At 34.9% G+C, this 24329-nt stretch overlaps 1 protein-coding gene across 4 annotated transcripts; it reads right to left on the bottom strand.

The window, feature by feature from the left end:
• Window positions 1-3473: 3473 nt before the first annotated feature.
• Window positions 3474-22608, bottom strand: gtf2h2 (general transcription factor IIH, polypeptide 2). 4 transcript variants are annotated; one of them, XM_030144527.1, is made up of 15 exons: window positions 22514-22608; window positions 20017-20095; window positions 18700-18777; window positions 18148-18184; window positions 16584-16670; window positions 16452-16502; window positions 16070-16124; window positions 14270-14375; window positions 11384-11474; window positions 9958-10153; window positions 8115-8178; window positions 7921-8030; window positions 7150-7252; window positions 5282-5321; window positions 3474-3925 (listed from the first exon to the last, which is right to left on the bottom strand). In XM_030144527.1, exons 2-15 carry the CDS (start codon window positions 20070-20072, stop codon window positions 3815-3817), a joined length of 1185 nt encoding a protein of 394 aa, XP_030000387.1. In that variant the 5' UTR covers window positions 20073-20095; window positions 22514-22608; the 3' UTR covers window positions 3474-3814. The 4 variants fall into 4 exon arrangements, with proteins under 4 accessions (XP_030000387.1, XP_030000388.1, XP_030000389.1 ...); XM_030144528.1 differs by having other exon boundaries at window positions 22518-22581; XM_030144529.1 differs by having other exon boundaries at window positions 20017-20080; window positions 22514-22561.
• Window positions 22609-24329: the final 1721 nt, after the last annotated feature.

The following is a 24329-nucleotide window of genomic DNA, read 5'->3' as shown; positions in this document are numbered from 1 at the left end:
GAATACTGTATGATTTGTGACATTGGTTTTTTTTTTGCATCCAAGATATGATATTCACGAAGATAAAAAAAAAATACAAAAAAATCTCAGGTTATGAAAGCGCCAACAGGTGATAGGAGCTGATCTTATATATTTGTACCCCGGCTTTTCTTTGGTTTTTCATATTTTTTCGCATGAATATCCGTTCAATGATTTCCTTACTAAATATGCAAGATTCCAGTATTTAGACGGTTCCATATCTCGGCTTCTGAATGGAAATGTAAGGGAAAGGTGGTTCAGTTCGCTCAATAAACAACTGTTAACTGAAAAGTGTTGGTTCCATAACAGTCAGATGACCTCTGTTATAATTCTCCATATAATTCATATCCATAGAAAAGCATATTGAGATGCGATCTGATGATATACAACATTTAAAAAGAAAAAAAAAAATAAAGCCGCAAGCGGCATCTAAAGGCCCTCGCCAAGGGCACGTCCAGTGGAAGTATGCTCATCGTTCAGCAGGTGGTGCTCTAGCCCCAAATTTTGTGTCTTCTGATGAATGGGTGTAGGCCTGGGACATTGACAATTGATTTGAGACAAATCAGTGTTCGTATGTCCGAACTGAACAAAATTTTGTATAAATAAATCTGTAGGGGGCGCTATAAGCCGAAATTCAATTTGTTCCATTGAATGGGTGTAGGCCTGTGAGATGTACCACTGAGTCAAATTTGAGCCAAATCGGTGTTCGTATGTCTGAACTGATGCAATTTTCATGAAGGTAAATTTGTAGGGGGCGCTACTGAGCGAAGTGGCAATTTGTTTTGATAAATGGGTGTAGGCCTGGGAGATTGACAACTGATTCAAATTTGAGCCAAATTGGTGTTCGCATGTCTAACGTGAAGTAATTTTCGTAAAGGTAACATTGTAGGGGGCGCTATGGCGCCAAATTTAAAATTTTTCTGATAAATGGGTTTAGGCCTGGGATATAGACGTCTGAGTCAAATTTGAGCCAAATTGGTGTTCGTATGTCCGAACTGAAGCAATTTTAATAAAAAAATATTAAAAATTTTTGTAGGGGGCGCTGTAGTGCAAAATTTCAGTTTCTTTTGATAAATAGGTGTAGGCCTTTGAGACAGATGTCTGAGTCAAATTTGAGCCAAATCGGTGTTCGTATGTCCGAACTGATGTCATTTTTGTAAATGTACATTTGTAGGGGGCGCTATAGTGCAAAATTTCAATTTCTTTTAATAAATGGGTGTAGGCCTGGGAGATGGACGTCTTAGTCAAATTTCAGCCAAATCGCTGTTCGTATGTCTGAGCTGAAGCAATTTTTGTAATGGTAAATTCATGGAGAAACTTTGCAAAGTTTGCGATGTTGTCACACAAAAACGGTGACACCTATCCAAAAAATTCGGCTAACTTTTGATGCCCCACTTCTCTAGATACTGTACACCGATTTTAAGCTCATTTGGCCAAACGGCCAAGGAGGAGATAGTTAAAATACGTCAGCGAAAACGCTGACTCAGCATTTTGGAAATTTCAATCCAATATGGCCGACTAAGGGTTGGTTTAGGGGCGTGGCCATAATAATATTTTTTGTTTGTCTCCTCATGATGAATCTGTGTACCGATTTTCGTGGCTCTACGACAAACTTTATGTTGGACGCGCTCCCATTGGCGCAATGCATTTCCACTTTTCAAGGGGGCGCTGCCGCAACATTTCTTTACCGACATCTACGAAACCTACATGTAAATTCAATTTCTCACTCTTCTGAATTTTAGGCAAAATTTGGTGAGTTTTCGTAAATGTTCAGAGGGTCAAAATTGAGCTCAAAGCGCAGGAGAAAGAAAAATAAGACAAAAAAAAAAAATAATAATAATAATAATCTGAGCAAGAACAATATAGCCGTTTCTATGGCAACCACGTAATTGCCCTTTTTTGAAAGTTCTCGAGGTCCCCCACATGTGTGTGGGGTCAGATGTCACCTGTCGTGCACTTACACACGTGACTGACCGCGACTGGGCGTGTCCCATTGACTCCCATTCATTCTGAGCAGGTGTAAATATGCGATTTGTGCACATGTCATGTACATCGTCGGAAAGGTCTCAGTGCTGTGAATGTGAATATGTGTGAGAGTGGCGACAGTGGCGAAAGGCGACCGCGTCACTGGCGATTTCGTCCCCATGCGCCCACTGCAGTCTCAATAGGCCCTGCGCCGGCTTTACTCGGCTCGGGCCTAAAAAAGAGACCAGTTTGATGTGTTGCGACAGACGAGGTCCGTTTACGTCACGTAGACGAACCACGGACCAAACAAACTACTTTGAATCTCTTTTTTCTTCTTTATATTGTTAAAACCAAAGGTAAAATAACAAAACTCACCAAAGACGTAACTAATATACTCATAATAGCTAAGACACCCACTTTGTTATTACTGTCGTAAACAATTGTTGAACGTTCGGCAACAGCAGAGGACTGATCCGATTGGCTCACAGTGAATCACGTGATCAATACTTAAGCTAATTGGCCGCATGTTAGCTGTTATGTTTAAATCCCTGTCTATAATGATGTCAATTAAATAACTAATCTATCACTAGATTTAAAAAATATTATATTAAAAATTAAAATCTAGAAATATTCACTTGATTGTTTTTCTGTTCATTTATCTATTACAGGTTCCACATTCAGCCCAATTTGATCTCCAGTGGGCCGGACCAGTAAAATAATAACATAATAACTTATAAATAATGACAACTCCAAATTTTTGTCTTTGTTTTAGTGCAAAAAACCCCCATTAAATTATGAAAATACTTACTTTTATAAACTATTCAAACAAAAGAGATGTGAATAACCCGAAAAAACTGAAATTTCTTAAGAAAAATAAGTGCAGTTTTAACAATACTATGCCTCAACTTATCATTTCTACATGTGCATTATGGATCAGATCTACAAAGACACTAAACACTTACTAGCAAGCAGAAAATGGTTAAAATTTTGCTTAATTTTCTTTGGACAGTTCAGGTTTTTCATATTTGTTCAGGTCATTCACATTTTATTGTTACAGGTTGGTTTGTAAATGTAAATATTTTCATAATTTAATGTTATTTTTTGCACTAAAAGACAAAAAATTGAAGTTGTCATTATTTATAGGCAGTGTAATATTTTTTTCACATCAAACCATGGAGTCTATTTTTTTGTAGGCTATTCTGTTATTATTTGACTGTAGATCATATCGGTCTGTATGTGGAACCTGAACTAAAATGAGTTCTACAGCCTTGAGTGTGGAATTTTTGCACTTTGTAAATTCATCCCATGGGCCAGATTGGAACCTTTTGGGGGGACGCATTTGGCCCCCAGGCCACATGTTTGAGACCCCTGATCTATTATATCTATATCTACTGGACATGAAACGTGTCAAATCTGCATTTACCATATGTGTTAAATTCACAAAAGCAAGACACAGAATTGGAATTTTAAGAGGCAAAACTGCATTTTAACCTGTACAAATCAATTCTGTTTTATTTATGAAATGTCACATCCAAACTGGACTACAAACTGTACACCATCTGTTCTGACGTAACTGCAGCGGCTCATATTCAGTTCTCACAGTTTACAGCAGTTTCAGCAGGAATACACCTACTGTAAACACACACAACAACCATGACGATTCTGCTGATAGCCGACGTTCCGAACCGGTCAAAACCAGACCAAAGGCGCCATAACTGTCGCAGCAGACATGGACGCCGCCGACGTGACCGTGTTAAAACCGGTCTTTGCTGGATTTGGCCCAGTTCGTGTCTGTGGAGTCTCATCAGTCTCTGCAGGTTCTCGTCCAGCTTCAGGGGCCGCTCTGGTTGTGAATACAGCAGGGGCAGCAGTGCAGAGAGTCATGTATGAAGAGATCACACTCCACACAGAACACGCTGTGACATGACGGACACATGAACACCTGGACAGACACACAGACAGAAGGAGAGACATGTTTATCCCAATAAGGACTAACATTACAACAGGCCACCTAGATTTATTTATGAATTTTTTGCAATAGAAGTGTCAGAAAATGTTGTTTTTGCCAGTTCATTTTCACCTCTTTTCAGGAAGAACTTAACTTTCAATATGTGTACATTAATTAATTATCATTATTATATTTAATAAATGCTTAAAACAGTGTATTATAGCAAAAAAAAAAAAAAAAAAAATATATATATATATATATATATATATATATAGATATATAGATATATATATATAGTATATTGTAATTTCCGGTCTATAAGCTGCTACCTTTTTTCACCCGTGGCTCAAAAATGATGCGGCTAATTTATGTTTTCTGGGCTAACAATCGATCCATCTGTCGAAGAAGGAAATAGAGCTAGTCAGGTGTGGCCAATAGTCCGGAAAGTACAGTAGCATTTTTTAAATCATATTTATTATGAAAAACGACTGTAAATGTGCATGATGAAACTTTAGGAGATTATAGAAATAAACTTTCCACTATTTTCCATGTGTTCATACATTTGATTTGTCTAGATCATTGTGTGTTCATGTTCTTCTTTTTGGTTCTTTGGTGTCGTTTGGATCCTGTTGATAGTCTGTGTTCACTTTGTGTCTAGTTGTAAACAGAGCCGCTTATTTCACTGACAAAAACATCCATCATCTGATTCAAATACACACAGTGTATGCCCTTGATAGATCTGCATATAGATTTACACATATACATATACATTTATATATTTCCTGCTAAACTACAACCTTCAATGAACTATACAAACCATAAAAACACAGATAAAAACTATGACAAAAATGGTGAAATAACTGCAAAACTGACAAAAACACAGCAAAACACACCAGTAGAACACTCCAAAACAGCACTATCAGTATTATATACAATTATTCACAAGAATTCACTGCTAAACCTCAGCAAAACGCTGCTAAAAATAATAAAAAAAAAACTTCAATCTCTCTCTCACCGACTGCACTCTGCTTCCACCCCTTCCCATCAGCCAGTGCAGACCTCTACCCTAATGTGTTCTAAACTGATAGAAAGAACCCGATCTAAGCTAAAAGATTAATTTTATCAATAGAAAGAACGGTTCAGGAGGTAATCTGAGTGCCGTAAAAATGCCAAATGTGTCACTGGAGACACAGTCGTCTTCAAAGGGCCCACTGTCTGCTTTATGATTCCATCACATTCCTTAATTATGCACCAATTATTATTTATTGACCAAAATTGTTTTATGTCCTCAGACAAAAAGGAAGTGTTGACTTGAACATGACAGGAAACACATTTCACTGCTGTACTCACACTTTTGTCTTTCAGCTCTCCTTGACAGGCCTGACAGAACCTGAAACAGATCACACATTTAAATGAATAACGTTACACTATCCATGAGTGTATGTGTAGATCCACCAACGATAGGAGGTTTTACTCTGTTACTGTGACAAAACACAAGTCACCCAAAGAGTCACAAGCTGTTTAAAGGTCAGGATTAGACTAACCTCCTGAAACCAAATGCATTTTAATTGTCTGTAAAGGACCAGAGTTTTAGAGCTTTACTTAAAAAAAAAAAACACTGTCCACTGCAAAGAACATTCTATAAAAAAAATATAAAACATGTATCTGAAAAAACTGTTTCTAATTATTGGATTTAAAAGTCAAAACTTTTACTTTCCTGGGTCTCAGAGGATTAAGGATAGGTTTAGGCATGTTGTTGTTTTGGATAAGTTAATGAATAAAGTAAATGAAATTTAATTAAACCAGTGGTTCTGAACTGGTCTGGCTTCAGGACCCACTTTCAGCCCTCAATGATAAGCCACATTAATAAAAGTTAAACTTCTAAAATGTATTTAATAAAAAGATGTTGTGTTTTGAACCTGAGATAAAACAGAGTATCACAGTATGAAAACACAGAAGACAAGTTTAATGACAAACCAAACTGATCAGCAGGTGGCGACGATAAATATGGAAATATTCCCTTTAACACTAAATTAGGTCCGTTTGAACCAAAATTAAAATGTGAACTCAGTTAAAAATTAAACGTTCATTCAGTCGCTTATTAAAGAATTCAACCCACTGAGGTTTTTGTCCAATGGAGGTCAAACCAGATCTGATGGAGTCGTTGTCAGACCTGAGTTTAAACATGATATGAACTGAAACTTTTGGGTCTTCTTTTATTCTGGGAAATGTCTGATGTTAATTGTCATTACAGTGCATTACCGCCCTCTTCTGCTGGGGAGTGTGAATGGGGAGTGAACAGGGCTCGGCTACATAAAAAATAAAGCACAGGATTGTTTTGTTTTTTTTGTTTTGTTTTTCTTTTTTTTACACCCCCCCTGAAGAGAAGGCAAGGGGTATTGTTTTTGGCTTGGGTTGTTTGCTAACACTTTAACAGCAAAACTATTGGTTGAATTCATACCAAATTGGGTTTGTAGATTGCCAGTGACCCAGAAAAGATGTGATTACATTTTGGGAAAAGTAGGTCAAAGTTCAAATTTTTTATGAATTTTTAAAATCTTTTTCCCCCCCATTTACTTACAGTGGCGGAAATTTGTCCCACACACACACACACACACACACAAACGGGGCATATACAACAGCCCAATGCAATAAAAATAAATAAATAAACAAGGTAAGTACTATACATTTAGACTCCTTCACCAAACAAAGCTGTCTGATACAAATCATAAGACGTCTTTCAATATTATCAATACTCTTTACATTTCATGCATGTTGTGTAAACAAGAAGTTTTAATTTCTTTTGAAAACATTAAAACATTTTCTATTATTTTCCAACAACAGAAACCCTGGCAATCCATTCCATGCAACCATGGCCCAATAAAAAACAGTTTGCTGTAACTGATTTGTTCTGCTTAAAGGCAGAGCACACCATGTTTCACTGGTTTGTCTTGTACAATAATTATGTTGATCAGCAAAACTGACAGTTTTCTATGAATAATTTCTGGAATCTATGCTGACATCAGCTGGATCGATGCCAAAATAAGCTACAATACGTGCGAGGGGCGGGGTTTGTTATGCATGGAACCACTTGTTTACATGATTTTTTGTCCAGACTAAGGCCCACAACCCACTGAAAGTGGGTTTGAGACCCACATTTGGGTCGTGACCCACCAGTTGAGAACCACTGATCTACACATTCTAAGTGCATGTGAGACCTGTCTCCATGATGCTCCTCTTCAGGAATCTCTGTAAAGGCGTCGAGTGGGAACAGGTGGTGGAAGGATCTGGCCAGATGAGGAGCTGACACCAGAGTCAAACCTTGGAGACAAAAAAACCAAACCAAAACAAAAACAAAAAAACACACATTGAGTTGTGGTATTTGTGTTGTTCAGCAAAACGATAAAATCATAGCAAATGCACCAGAAAGGTCATTTATAATGTAGTTTATTTCCTGAAATGTTTTACTAAAAGCATTCTGTAGCTTAAAGGGTATGGAGGACTGAACCTGCCATACTGAAAAATATACTTTGACCAAAGCATCAGAAAGTGACCAGATGACATGAGAACCATGAAGAAACAGCTTTTAAAGTCAAAGACAGAAAGTGATGAAAATAGATTCTGTTGTTTTCTCCGCTGGGCTCAGCTGTAAATGTAAAGAATGGAGTTGGATGGTGAAATGTCAGTGTTTCTTCAACACGGATGAGTTTGATTCTGAGGCTTATGAAGGTATTAAGTTATTGTGGGATGTTCTTATCTTTGCTAAGTTGCCGTTTGTTGATCCACGGTTCAGACTAAAGTATTAATCTAAGTTGTTTTCATCTTTTCAGCACTGAGCCTGTTTACATGCACTCCCTCCCTCCATCAATCCATCCATCCATCGACCCATCAACCTATCCATCTATCCATCCATCCATTCATCCTCCATCTATCCATCTGTCTGTCTGTCAGTCTGTCTATCTATCTATCCATCCATCCATGGGACCTACCACAGACTTTACATTCCACAGGCAGCTCCGTGTACTTGGCGTGACACTGTGGACAGAAGTATCCTCCCAGAGACAGACCGGGACCACTGCCGCCGCCGCCGTCCAGATGACTGCAGAACCAACAGCAGAACGTCACACAGAGGAACCAGGAAACAGAAGGGGCTCGTGGGTAAAAGGTTTCATTGTTTACTTACGACATGCTGAAGGAAGGCTTGGCGTCCTGGTCGGACAGAGAGGCGATGGTGTGTTGAGGAAAACCTGAGGAGTCACAGTAGGACAATTAAAAACATCCACAACAATTATCACAGTAATCATCATCAGTGTATGAGGTTAATAACGCACTGAAATAACACATTTACTAAACACTGCTGCACTGATTATACATATTCAAATCATTTATTTACTGAATATTATCAGCTTCAGGGATAAATTACTATTACTTACACATTATTATTATTATTATGTACTTACTTATATTACTTATTACTTATATATTGTTGCTACGACTACTATTACTATTATGATGATGAAATTCTTTATTCAGTCATCACATAATACAACAAACTACTACAAACATTACCAACAGGTTAGTGACTGAAAAGGCACAGGCAGAAGCATAATTATTATATTAAGGTCTGTCCTACAGAACAAATTAAGCTACCCAGCATTTAATATAGGAAAAAGAAAAAACAAAAATGCAAACAACCAAACAAAAACATAAAGAAGTAGAACTAAAACAAAAACAAGAAAAGTGGAGAGCGCAGACCTCCACCAAGGCAGATCAGTGGGCCCCCGTGGCCACCCCCGATCACCACCAAAATTTAATGATTTCTTCCTTGTGCCAGTATCAACATTTCCTGAAAATTTCATGAAAATCTGTCTATGACTTTTTGAGTTATCTTGCAAACAAACAAACAAACAAACACACACGCACGCAAACACACAAAGCAAAGCGATCACAATACCTCCTGGCAGAGGTAAAACCAGAAAACATAACCAACCAAATTAATGGTAATTTAATATAGAGTAGAAAATAAATTATTTACTTATTAATTATTAGATCTTAACAATTGTAACCTTCAAAAATTGCCCTACATACTATCATTTCTAATCTAATTTAACCTCTAAAAGAAGAAGTACAGTAATGTGGAAAATTAATAAATGATAACATTTTACCAATATTAATTCAATGAGTTTGAATTTGTATCTAATTTTTGCACATTTCACATAATATTCTCATTCATTTACACTTGACAGTTTAATTTCAATGAATTAATAATTCTAATGAATAAACTAGTTTTTTTCGTTGTTCTAATGTTTTATTTTGTTTATTTTGTGAAAAATGAACTCAGATTATTTTAATAAATCTAGAGGTGATAAATCATAGAGATGTAGTAAACAGAGAAAATATGAAATTGAAATTATTTTGGGTGAATTTGGTTTATTTATAGAATTTCCTTGACGCTAATTCTAGTTCAATGCATTTTTTTCTCCCTGAAATTATTGGTTTTTGTACATGAGCCCTGTAAACTACAATAAAGTAAACTAAACTAAACTACATTAAACTAAAGTAAATTAAACTAAACTACACTACACTAAAGTAAACTAAAGTTTTTAAATCACCAATTGCATTATATAACTTTAAACACAGTTAGAATTAGATGCCAGCTGTCATAATTTCAAGAACAATTTTAAGTGACCATTGATCACATTTTTTACAGTGATGGATGAGTTCAGTTTGAGGAAACAAGCATTTACTGGAACAGTCTACTTTAAATACAGAGAAACTAGAACGTTTTACAGTGGGATCAATAAAGTCCTATTTTCACTTTAATGTCATTTATGCAGCTTCATCCCATTGAGAAATTAGTTTAATTTGCACATAATTATTGCACCTTACTGTTTACTTACCCAGTTCTGTTTTTATACTTCTCATTTATTTATCTTATGTTAAAGTCTTATCTTAACATAGTGTTGTACTGAACATTGGTTTCAGTGTGAGGTTGATGTTGGACATAAACCCGTCCGTGCACTGACCCATGCGTATCAGGGAACACTCGGACGCTGAGCTGGACGGTGGCGGTTTGACGTGCAGCATCAGCAGCTCTTTGAAGTGACTCTCGTCCAGGATGACGTGGTAGGAACCTCCCGTCTCCCGGGTCAACACCGTGCACACCCGGACCTCCGCCGATAGGCCGATCACAGACACCCGAACCTTCAGGGACTTCAGAGTCTGACGACGCAAAGGACCAAAAGGATGAAGAACAGGTGAGAACAGACTCTGCTGCTGCTGCCCTGGGAAATCTACCTCCCCAAGCGTCATGAGGACGACTGACGTGTGTAATTCTACGTCATATGTTGGTTTAAGATACGTCTGAACAACATTCAATAACAGCAGAACACAATCTGAGGTGCAATAATTAGAATGTGTGGTTACAGGTGTGTTTGTTTTTAGCTGTTTTATTATTTATTTATTAATAATTTGAATTCCATTGAACAGTTTACAATGATAGATAATTCTATTCTATTCTACTGCATATTGTGATATTGTGACAAATTAATCAGAGGTTCTGATGGTGCATAGAGAATAGAATAGAATTTTATTGTCACTGTCACAAGAACAATGAGCAGATTACAGTGCAAAAAGAAAGACTATAAAACAATTATACAAATATTATACTGAAAATATACACTGAACAAGAAAAGCACTCGGAGAGAGCAGACCTCCACCAAGACAGATCTGCCCCCCCCCCAATCACCACCAAAATTTAATCACTTGTTCCTTGTGCCAGTATCAACATTTCCTGAAAATTTCAGGAAAATCCATCCATAACTTTTTGAGTTATCTTGCTAACAAACAAACAAACAAACACGCAAACACACAAAGGAAAGTGATCACAATACCTCCTGGCGGAGGTAAAAATATTGACAATATACAAACCTACAGAAATACTAGAATATACAAAAGGCCAACTCTGCACCACAGAAAGAAGAAATATATACAACATATAGAGAATAAATACAAATAAAATAAAAACAAGGTGCATTTTGTGTATATATACATTTTTCCTTTGTCTTTATGTTTAATTTCAGCTAAAACAGTCTTTTCATCTTGTTGAATAAGAACTCATGTTACGCTCATTTTATTCATCTTAATTTAATGTCGTAAAAATAATAATAATCATGAACAAAACCAGCACATAATCACAAACCAACTTTACAGGTGTAGTCTCCTTTTTTAGACCTTTTACAGTATTTTTGTTTTGTAAATAACTTTTAATTTTTTCCATCTCTCTTGAATAAATTACATGTACAGTTAACTGTCTGGTTTCTTTCACTCAGGACCTGAAATCAGCCTTTAAACTTAACGAAATAATGATCTGACATTTACCGACATCCACTGAAAGCCCTTGTGCTACTTCTGTCCATCTCTCTGTGTATTGTAAACCAGGTTAAACCTCACCTTGATCAGCTCGTAGATGTTGGCCGGATCACATGTGGTGAGGCTGCTGAGGATGATGAGGATCTCCCTGCTCGTGTGTCCAGGCATGTGTCTACGAACACACAAAATAACACAGTCGCACTCAGACACAGATTCTACTGAAGCATGGAAACTAAAGAAGTAAGTAAGTAAGTGAACTTTATTTATAAAGCCCTTTTCACAGACAAAAATCACAAAGTGCTGTACATAAAATGGGTGCAGTAAAAACTGGACCCTTTATCTCTACTCTTGGGACATCCAAGTCAGGACATTATCGACACCAGCTTGAAAAAACTGTATGATATCCTCGCATATGCTGCAAGGAAACATATTTTCATGTCTTGGATAAATGACAAACCTCCCACTAAAACAACTTGGCATAAAATCCTTCTGGAATGCTTTCCTATGGACTATTTGACCTGTTGACTTCATTCTTCAAAGGGACAGTTTATGAAAATTTGGACTCCATACCTCTGTTTCACTAACTCATCGGTCACTTCTGTACTTTCAGACCTCATCAGTGACTGAAAATCTTTGGTGCCTGTTTACAATAAGATCACTACTGACCTCACCTGTCACTGCTTGATTGTCTGATCTTTGTTTTATCTTCACTATAAGTCCATACTGTGCACTAGTTGCTTTATCTTGGATTAGTCTACATTTTTTCCTCTCTCTCTTACTCTGCTTATCCTCCAGCAGCTTCATATTTTTTTATTTTCTTATAGAACAGGTGTTGTACTGAGCCATTTGTTGTAAAAGAAATTTAATAAAATCTAATAAAGATAATTGAAAAAAAAAAATGGGTGCAATAGAACAACATAAGTTGTAATTTCATAAAATAAATAAAAAGGATAAATTCATCAACCTAAAGCTTTCCTAAACAAAAACGTCTTGAGCTGCTTTTTAAAAGAGTCCACAGAGTCGACCACACAGAGCGACAGGGGCAGGTCATTCCAGAGTCTGGGCGGGGGGGCTACAGCCTGAAAGGACAAGGTCTCCCCGGGTTTTACAATGAGTCTTTGGGACCTTCAGGAGACTCTGTCCTGAAGACCTAAGGGGGCGCCCTGAGAAGTAGGGGCACAACAAGGCGTCAATAAAATGGGGGGCCTGACCATGCAACGCCTGGAAAGTCAGGACTAAAATTTTTAAATCACTATGAGATTTGACTGGAAGCCAATGAAGAGCAGACAAAACGTGGGTGATGTGGGCTGTTTTGGGTGTATCTGTCAAAAGTCTAGCTGCAGAGTTCTGAACCATCTGAAGTCTGTTGACAGTCGTCTTACTGACATAAGTGAACACAGAAGTGCAGGAGTCAAGACGAGACAAGATGAAGGCATGAATGATCATTTCAAGATCTGGTTTTGACAACATCCTCCTTACTTTAGAAGTATTTCTCCAGTGATAAAAACCACCCACAGCAATAAAGAACAACCCACAACTAGTGAGTGAAGTTCATAAAAACTAAAAAAAATAGTCCCAGTGTGCCTGTACGTCAGCGTCATGTTCTATGTGAATCAGTCCCAGTTGAATGTGTGAGGTCGTCAGGTTCTGATGCACATCAATCTAACTATAGAAGTGGGCGGGACTTTCACTGGAGGAGAACTCAACTCATCCAATCAAAGTCCAGATATGACTTCTATCAGTGATCAATAGGAAATATATTGATATCTGTAACCATTTACATGTTATAAACTATTAAAATATGAACCATTATAATAAGTAAAGGCACATTTTTAATGTTTCAAAACCTCACCACAAATCCAAAAATCTAAATTTCTCAAAACTGTGAACAAACTTTGCAGACACTGTGCCAAGGAAGATACAAATAAAATTAGAAATGAATCCGATCAGTAGTTTCAGAGAAGACTGTTGAAATGTAGACATTGGTGACCTTGACTTTGACCCTTCAAGGTCACTCAAGGTCAAAGGTCATGGACCCAAATCAAAGTCCATATATGACTTCTATCAGTGAACAATAGGAACTATTATGATATCCGTAACCATTTACATGTTGTAAACCATCAAAATATGAACCATTAACCCTCCATTTTACATTTTCATTTCCATGTATTGTAATTACTTTTTAATCTATTTTACTTCTTTGTATTTTATGCATTGTCTGTTTTATCCTCTACTGTACAGTGTCCTTGGGTGTCCTGGAAGGTGCTTATAAATAAAATCTATTATTATTATTTATTATAAATAAATGCACATTTTTAATATTTCAAAAAATTCATAAAAAAAATTTAAAAATCCAAATTTCTCAAAACTGTGAACAAACATTGTACATCCTGTCCCAAGGAAGATACATATAACATTTGAAATGAAGCCAACCAGTAATTTCGTCAGAGAAGATGTTTTAAGAAATTGCTAATGAAGACGATGCCAGACACAGCACCTCCACTACAGCTAATGGCCGGTAGCAAAAACTATTTAAAAAAATAACATTGAGCCTGTTTACATTCACACTAATACTTTAATCATTATCCAATTTCTGGAGTTATGAGATTATTCAAGTGATCATATAAACAGGATAATCTGACCTGTTTTATCAGATAACAGCAGTAATCTGATTATAATAAATCAGATTAACACACCTGGATTTGTCCCCAATACTCTGATGTCTTCCTACATGTATACAGGTTAATCTGATTTATTTAGTTCTTTTACGTCTGCAAATGTGTAAAAACAATGGAAGTTGTGTATCCAAGTACTCCGAAAGAAAGCCGATAACGGACTGAAACATCTAAACCAGGGTTTTTTTAATTATTACATTTCTGAAGTAGATGTAAACGCGTCAGATCTGAATATTACAATTATCTGATTACTTCCAGTTATTGGATTTTTATGAGCTGCTACAGAACCTACTTGAGCGTCTGAACAGCCAGGCTGAGGGAGTTGTAGAGGGACGGTTCTCCGACACACACACTGTCCACCGCCTTCTGCAGAGCTGTGATGTGCTTCTTTGGATTCCCTGGTGGTGAAAGAAAACGTTTTATTGTAGATCATAGAAAATGTCCCATTTTCATTGGATATTCTTTGAGTTTTCCCATCAATAGCAGAGGAGTGGTTCACCTAAGAACTATGGAAAGGTTCTGTAGTTCTTTTGTAGTTCTGTTTTGTAGTGTGCTTATTTTGTTTATTACTAAATTATTGCCTGTTTTTTTATTTATTTATTTATTCATTCTTTTCACTGATCTTTTAACCCGTTTCTCATTATCCAATCCAATCCAATCCAACATTATTTGTAAAGCACTTTAAAACAACCACAGTTGACCAAAGTGCTGCACAGAAAAATAAATAAAAACCAAAAACCAGAGAAAAAAAAAAATACAAGATTAGATTAAAAGACATAGAACTGTAAAAAAATAAAATCAAAATTCCAAAATTAAAATAAATAAATAACTAAAAATACAGAAGAATAGATAAAGCCTAAATAAAAGAATAAAATACAATAGATTAAAAACATAAAAAGCTGTACAATTTAAAAACAACAACAAATAAGAACAATATAGCAATACCAAATAAAACAACTGAATGAAAATAATACACTGAAACATCTCATGTGGTTTCAAAAGCTGAGGAGAAAAGACGGGTTTTAAGAAGGGATTTATTAGCATTAGCATTAGCATTAGCACTGTGGTGTGTGCTGCTTGACCTCTTGGCCAGGTCGCCTTTGTAAAAGAGATCTCTGTTCCCAATCAAGGTTATTATCGTAAATGAAAACTAATGAAATGACGAAAATTACAATTGAAAAAATATTTTCATTAACTGAAATCAATAAACACTATAATTAAAAGAAAAAAACGGTAACTAACTGAAACTGTATAGTGTCCTTACAAAACTAACTAAAACGTATAAGAATTACAGCTAAAATTCCCTTAGTTTTCGTCTTTGTCAATGTCGGATTGATATGAAATCGATTGATTTCGCTCGAGCAATTTTAGCTCCATACGACACTTCACAGTCCGTCACTTGTGGTTTCCAGTCGTCTTCTGGTCCCCACTCTACCTGGAAACATGGACACTAAAGTGGGGAGAAAGCAGCAGAGTCCTGTCTGGGATTTATTTGAATATGACGGCGAAGAAGATAAAAGATACGACAAAACTAAAACTAAGCTAAAACTACCAATTTAGGGAAAAAAATGAAAACTAATAAAAACTAACAAACCTGTTCCAAAAACTAATTAAAACTAATTGAATTAGAGAAAAAAAAGTCAAAACTAAATAAAACTAAACTATCATGAAATATCCAAAACTCTTATAACCTTGAGCCCAACGGAATTTTATCTGGTTAAATAAAAAAAATTATAATAGTAATAAAGTAGTTCTGATCCATAAATAAAACGATGACAAATGATTCACACCACAGACCAAAAAAAACAAAACAAAATACACTTCAACACATAACAATAAAAAGTACATTTGATGAAAAAAAACCAAAAAAAACTAAACAATTAAAATATTTTTTCCTCGTCTCATGAAATATTGTGACAATGTGATTTATTGTTGATAGATAAAGTGTCATTGATGATATTGACATTGATGTGTAGAAATAGGAATAAAAAGAGGATTGTGTCTGAAAATAAAATGATTCCATCGTCATGGTAACAGTAACATCCTCCTTCCTCCTGTTTGTTATGAACTAAGGTGTGAGCTCTGGTCTCACCTGCCAGGTCCGTCAGCTTCTCTGCTCTTTTATTCTTCGTCATGATGATGCCCACCTGAAGACGCAAATGCAGATGTGTCAGTCAGTGTTAGTGAAGCGTCACAATATTTAGACAATGGATAAACGCACAACCTCAGCAACGCAACTGATTCAGCATTGAAGGTTACTTTTATCGCTGTTTTTCACCTTGAACTAAACTATAGAAATATGACAAACCTGCAGTTTTGAGTATAAATGAGGATCAACAAAGCAGTTCATCTATCTATAACCACAGAATTACAATTACACAGCTGACATTTAACGCCTTGAACTGTGTGGTCGATAACACAAACACAGCACAAGCACAAGAAGCCTGTAAACATCTCACTGTGTGTAATCCTACCTGACTGATGGGGTTCTGGTCAAAATACTCTTCGACAAAAGCCTCCATCAGCTGCAGAGGGAAACAGACAGGATGTGAGGTTAGTTCATCACTTTGACCACTGACGCTGAACAGACCTGATACTGAACCCACCTTTAACGTAGACGTGAGGCGGTTCGGCTTCAGGTCCTGGTCCTCCATGCTCCTAGAACAGTCGATCACCACATACAGATGACGCATCTATGAACAGAACAGAGTTTCACATAACTGATCATAAAGTACAGAGAAGTACATTACACATTATAGATCACATTCAATAAAGTAATTATTTACTGAAACAGCTGAATGAACTCATGATTGAAGAATGGACTCTGGAATGGGAGTAAATAAGTTTAGCTTCTTCCCACCACTTTTCAGGCCCATTAATATAGAAATTAATGAGATGAACAGATGAATATGTATATATAAGTGTAGATACATATATCTATTTATATATGTACAAAACCATATGTACAGGGTGGGGAAGCAAAATATACACTGAACATTTAGTTGTTTTTTCTCAGCAGGCACTATGTCAATCGTTTTGAAACCAAACATATATTGATGTCATAATCATACCTAACACTATTATCCATACCTTTTCAGAAACTTTTGCCCATATGAGTAATCAGGAAAGCAAACGTCAAAGAGTGTGTGATTTGCTGAATGCACTCGTCACACCAAAGGAGATTTCAAAAATAGTTGGAGTGTCCATAAAGACTGTTTATAATGGAAAGAAGAGAATGACTATGAGCAAAACTATTACCAGAAAGTCTGGAAGATACTATTAAAGAAGAATGGGAGAAGTTGTCACCCCAATATTTGAGGAACACTTGTGCAAGTTTCAGGAAGCGTGTGAAGGCAGTTATTGAGAAAGAAGGAGGACACATAGAATAAAAACATTTTCTATTATGGACATTTTCTTGTGGCAAATAAATTCTCATGACTTTCAATAAACTAATTGGTCATACACTGTCTGTCAATCTCTGCCTCAAAATATTGTAAATTTTGCTTCCCCACCCTGTGTATGATTTTGGACATATATAAATAGGTTTATGTAGGTATGTACATACGTATGTATGTGTGTATGCATGAATATATACAGTATGTATGTAAGTAAGTGTGTATATATACTGTATGTATGTATGTGCGTATGTATGTGTATATATACTGTATGTATGTATATATATATATATACTGTATGTATGCATGTACGTATGAGTGTATATGTACTGTATGTCTGTGTGTGTGTATATATACTGTATGTATGTATATATATATATATATATATATATATATACTGTATGTATGCATGTACGTATGAGTGTATATGTACTGTATGTCTGTGTGTGTGTATATATATATATATATGTATATATATATATATATATATATATATATATATATATATATATGCGTGTGTGTATATATACTCTCTGTATGTATGCATGTATGTATGCATATATGTATGTATGTACAGTATGTGTGGATATATACTGTCTGTATGTATGTATGTATGTGTCTATATATATTGTATGTATGTATAAATATATATAATAATGTTGTATTTTCAGTGTCTGTTTTCTTTTATCCAGTTACCCATGATGCATTTTAAAACCATGCTATGAGGGGGTTAATGTGACAGAGGATTTGAAAACAACAGGCTGGGGTCACTCACCATTCCAAGCCTGACCTGTCCATGGCTCTCAATGACCCTATAATGTAAACAAAACAGCACTTAGGTTTATGGTCCCCACAATGTCTAGGTGGGGGTGTCAAACATACGGCCCATGGGCCACAACTGGACCGCCAAAGGATCCAGTCTGGATCATATGATGGATGTGCAAAGTGCAAAAATTACACTGAAGATATGAACAGTTCAGACTGTCAAACTGGTTTTAGCTCCAAACTCCAAAATGTTAACAATATTCTGCCTGTTACTAAATGTTTTGTGTATTTGCACATGCACTGTGATCTGTAATGTACATGTATAAATGATAAGGACTATAATACTGCTAAAACTGCACTTATTTTACTGAGGAAATTTCTGATTTTTCACCTGTTTTTGCATTTAAAAAACAGAGTTCTCATTATTTCTAGGTTATTACGCTGTTATTTTACTCGTGGCCCCTGAACTAAAATGAGTTCGACGTCCCTGGTCGAGGGTAAACTAACACCAGACGTCTTCAGGGCGCTAACCACGACCACATTTTCAAACATCAGATCTGACCTTTTCCTTTTGGACTGGAACAGGATCTCCTCCACCGTGGCTTTGAGCGAACCAGACTCATCCTCCTTCAGAACTTCCCTGTAGGTCGATAAAAACATATTCCACAAGGTTGCACTGAACAATAACATATTTATAAAGTAGTAGAAAACAGCAGATAACATATACCGTTAGCCTCATAGTATAATGGCCTTTGTCATACATATATGGACAAAAGTATGTGGACACGTTGAATTCAGGTGTTTCGTTTCTAACGGGTCTGGGATACAAAACAATAATAACTAATATGATAATATAGTTTTATATTGGGATAAATATCATATTGGTTATTAATATTGATGTTTATATGTGAAATCATCATGAATAGGACATCTTACAACTATACACACAATGTGTCCCAGTACTTTTGAATGAATGAATGGATGAATGAATGACTTCATTTTTGGTTTTACATCAATCATTGCACTCAGTACATTAATCGTAATAAACATAAAAACCAAAAAAGGAATAGGCTAGAAGCAAAAGCTTATTTTTTTCCCTATCCTTTCCAACTAATACACTGCTTACATCAACTTAAATGTGTACAGCATCGAGCATTCACACATAATAATAAAAAAATGTAAAAAATCAACAACAAAAACATATCTACCATTTCAATTCAACATTTCTGAATAATTTTAAACTTAAGGTTTTTTTTTTTTTTTAACTTCGCCAAAGGAGTAGATAATTTAAATGCATCATAAATTCCATTCCATAATTTCACACCCACAATCCCAGTCCATCTAGACTTCACATTTGTCCTCACTTTAATCCCCTCACACATATGAAAATCTCTGAAATTTGAATTACTCTCTTACTTTGTCCATATAGTTTAGAAACATCAGTATTTCCTTAAAGTTTAATGGTAGATTTTTCTTCTTCAGTGAGATGTGAAGAAAGTAGATGGTTAGATGTGGAAGAAAATTATTATTTACAGTTAGAGCAGGAACAATATTTTAGAAATTTAGAGGAAGAGCATTTAAAATCACAGTCAGAAATTTAAAAAAAATAAAAAAAATCATTGTAGAGAGAAATTAAGTCAAAACCACCTCTGAGTCATTTTAGAAACAAAGACAACAATTTATACCAATCTAACCAATGCAATGATATTTATCCCACAATATAAAACTATATTATAACATTAGTCATTATTGTTTCATATCCCAGACCCCTGTTAGAAAACAAACACCTGAATTCACCGTGTCCACATACTTTTGTCCATTTAGTGTAGGACTTTTATCAGGAACTATGCTATGAAGGTAATGATATTAAAAGTCTCACCATGTCCTCTCGTAGCCTCCTTCCCAGCGCTTCGCTCTCTCTGGTTCTTCATCCATTGTGAACACTTGCACAAATTCAACTGGTGTCAAAAAAAGTAGGAAACAATGAATGAACAGACACCATATGAAGAAAATCCACCCTAATTCTACTCATACCAGATGTGTGTGTGTGGAGGAGCTCATGTCAAATACGACTCAGTCTCATATTCACAAACATAATTATAAGATTAAATTCAATATCAAGGTTTTTGTTCAAATTTAAACACCACTTACACCAAATTCTTCTAAAAAGTGATTAATCCCATATCTAATCATATCTTTATTAAGCTTTTTATTTCTACCTGTAGCTCGTTTGTACACTGATCTGGGATTAATGCTGAAAAATTATATGAAATTATACCTTATAGACCCCTAAAGGTTAATACATGAATGTTTCTGCCAACAGAAGGTATATTGTGCCAATTATTTTATTTGGCTTTTTAGTTGTTGTTTTTTTTCAAAATACAATTTGGTTAAATTATCTCAGTGTGTGTATTAGTACTTTTTGAACATTTTGAGAACAATTTCAATAATACAGCAATAATATTGATAACCGTGATAATTTTGGTCACAATAACCCTGATATGAAATTTTCATACCATTACATCCCTAGTTAAAACATTTTATTTCATTTTATTACATTGTATATGCATATTTTCATGGATGTGTTGTCCAAAAATGAATCTGAACTTCTTTTCTTGGCATTATTTGAAGTCTGTAAAACACTTAATAATTTGTTATTTGCACCAGCCGTCTTTGTCTGTTTATAAATGTTCTAAATTACCTGAAAATGTTGAAGGGAGTTTCTACAATTAACAATAATAAGTAACAGTAAAACCAGCGGTGTCTTTGTTCCAGTATACTCGGCTTAACTATTAAATGTAAAAATGTCTGGTGAAAAGCATCAGTTCTTATTGTAAGCCATGTTTCAGATGGAAAAAAAACAACAAAAATTCACATTAAGGTGGATATCAGAAGCAGTAATAAAGCACATGTGAGACGAATAATAAGATTAAAAACAGGAATGATAAAGAATTAAATGTTCTGCATAATCCTTGGCAGGAATATTAGTTTATAGTCCAAAGTGGATTAATAAACCTACAGTTTAACAACAGTATAAAGAATTTAAAAAATCTGCATAAGCATGCTAGATTTCAAAAAATATATCCAAGGCACACTGTAGGATTTATGTAAAAATAAAATGCCTTTATTAATTCATGGCATTCTTTAAAATACAGCCAACGCGTCATTACCTCTGGTCTTCATCAGGGCTTTTTTCACTAGTGAGTTGCACACCTTCATACTTTAATGACCTGAAGGAGGGAGGTGTGAGGGGAGAAAAAAAACAAACATGCATACAGACATACATATACATACAAACACATATACACATATATATGCACACACACACAAAATTAATAATAAAAAAAATAAAGAATAAAAAAAGAAAAAGAAAAAAGAAAATAAAAAAAATATATAAAATAAAAATAAATAAACAAAAAACCAAACAAAAAAGTAGAAAACAAAAAACATGCATATATATATATATATATATATATATACATACATACATACATACATATACACATACATGCATACACATACATACACACATATATATCTATATAGAAAAAGAAAAAAAACATGCATACAGACATACATACACACACAAAAAAAACTAATAATAAAAAACAAAGAATAAAAAATTAAAAAGAAAAAAATAATAAAAAAAATATATATATATAATAAAATAAACAAAAAACAAGAGTAGAAAACAAAAAACATGCATATATATATATATATATATATAGACACACACACACATATACATACATGCATGCATACACATACATACACACACATATATATCTATATACACATACATGCATGTATATATATATATCTATTTATCTATCTGCATGTTTTTTTCGTTTGTTTGTTTGTTTTGTTCTTCCCTCACACCTCCCTCCTTCAGGTCATTAAAGTGATTGTATAAAAGTGTGCAGTTCACTAGTGAAAAAAGCCCTGATGAAGACCAGAGGTCACAACGCGTTGGCTGTATTTTAAAGAATGCCATGAATTAATAAAGGCTTTTTATTTTTACACAGATCCTACAGTGTGCCTTGGATATATTGTTTGAAATGTAGCATGCTTATGCGGATTTTTTTTTTTTTTTGTCTCTAAATAACCAGTCACACCACAAGTTTCCAAAGAGCACCTGTGGATAATCACCAAGAAGAAGACCCAGCAGCACTTCCACTGTGTTGGATTACAGAACAGTATAAAGAATATTTGAACATTAGGAGATGAATGACTGTCTTTCATGTAGCGTGTTAGCATTAGCTAGCTGCTACTGCGTCAGTTTTAGCGCTTTTAAAGTTACAAAATGCTAGTCAACGTCTTTTTAAAACACAAATATTACCGGTTTGTATGAATATAAGTGCAATAATTGCCCATACCTACAATTCCGATTGTGGTTTTTCACTTTCAGCCCGTGATGCGAAGTGTAACAACAAACCAACCGGTGCAATGTATTTAACTTCCGGAACCAAACACATGATTCAGAGACAAAGGTTCCGCTTCCTTTAGATTCAGGTTGACAGGATCCTGCTGCTGCTCCAAAAAAAAAAAAAAAAAAAAAAAAAAAAAAGACGCGATCAATTCTATATCCATTAATTAGGATACTTTTTCTAAAAATTTTTACACGACAACCACAGGAATTAAAACATTTTATTTAAATCTTACACCCCAGCTTTCTCAATACAAACGGATTCATTATTGTGGATATATTGCACACAAAAATATAGGCTACTGTACATTGCATATAATAATTCTGAACATGGATGATAAAATGGATGCAAACAATGTGATGGATCGTTCATGTGTTTCTCAGTAATGCATAAATAGAATCAATTAATATTCATGGCACACCAGTAATGCACATAAACTGCACCAATTTCCTTTTAATATCCAGTGTGGAACAAATCTGTGAGTACTTACAATCACTAAAAGACATCTCCATTAATTACAGGTAATAAAATAAAAAAACAGGACAGCTTCAGAGTATTTCCATGAGATGCCAGTGACGTGAGAAGCTAGACAAATTCGTGAAACTGCTTAATTTTGGCCATGGGTGTCAAACTCATTTCAGCTCAGGGGCCACATTCTGCTAAATTTGGTCTGAAGTGGGCTGGACCAGTGAAAAAAAATAACAAAATAACATATAAATAATGTCAATTCCAAACTTTCCTCGATGTTTTAGAGCAAAAACAGTAAAATTATGCAATGAAAATGTTTACCTTTACCAACTATCCTTTAAAGTAATGTGAATAGCATGAAAAAAAAAGGACAATTCTTAAGAAAATGAAGTAAATTTTAACAATATTCTGTCTCAGTTTATCATTTACACATGTAAATTACAACCTACAGATCACAGTGGATCTACAAATACACACAACATTTAGTAACAGGCAGAATATTGGTAAAATTACACTTACTTTTCTCAAGACATTTCAGGCTGTTTGTATTTGTTCAGGTTATTCATGTTTTTTTTGTGAAATGATAGTTTGTTTTAGTGTAAATACAGGAAAATTACATGAAAATGTTTACATTTACAAAGACAAAAATTTGGAGTTGTCATTATTCTAGGTTATTACAGGGGTGTCAAACTCATTTTAGTTCAGGGGCCACACACAGCCTAATATGATATAACCTGGGCCGGACCAGTCAAATAATATAAATAATAAGATAAGAACTTAGAAATAATGTCAACTCTAAAGTTTTCTCTATGTTTTTGAGCGAAAAAAGTAAAATTCTGTAATGAAATTGTTTACATTTATTAAGTGTACTTGAGCATAACATGAACAAATATGAACAACCTGAAAATTCTTACAAAAAATAAGTGCAACGTTAACAATATTGCATCTTAATTTATCCTTTATACATGTACATCACAACTTACAGATCACAGTGGATCTACAAATACACAAAACATTTAGTAACAGGCAGAATATTGGTAAAATTCCACATTTCAGACATTTTTGTAAAAGGCCAGTCTGTAAATGTAACTATTTTTGTGTAATTTTACTTTTTTTTTTTTTTACACTAAAACAAAGAGGAACATTTGCAGTTTTCATTATTTATAGGTTATTTATGATAGTATTTTACTGGTTCTGACCCACTTTAGACTGAATTGACCTAAAATGATTTTAACACCGTTGATTGTTAATATCTTCAGTGTAAATTTTGCATTTTACAAATTCATCCCACGGGCTG

This window comes from Sphaeramia orbicularis, chromosome 9 (genome assembly GCF_902148855.1).
Source record: "Sphaeramia orbicularis chromosome 9, fSphaOr1.1, whole genome shotgun sequence".
Classification (NCBI taxonomy): Eukaryota; Metazoa; Chordata; class Actinopteri; order Kurtiformes; family Apogonidae; genus Sphaeramia; species Sphaeramia orbicularis.
The sequence above is the reverse complement of the archived record's forward strand: the minus strand, read 5'-3'. Positions and strand labels throughout refer to the sequence as shown.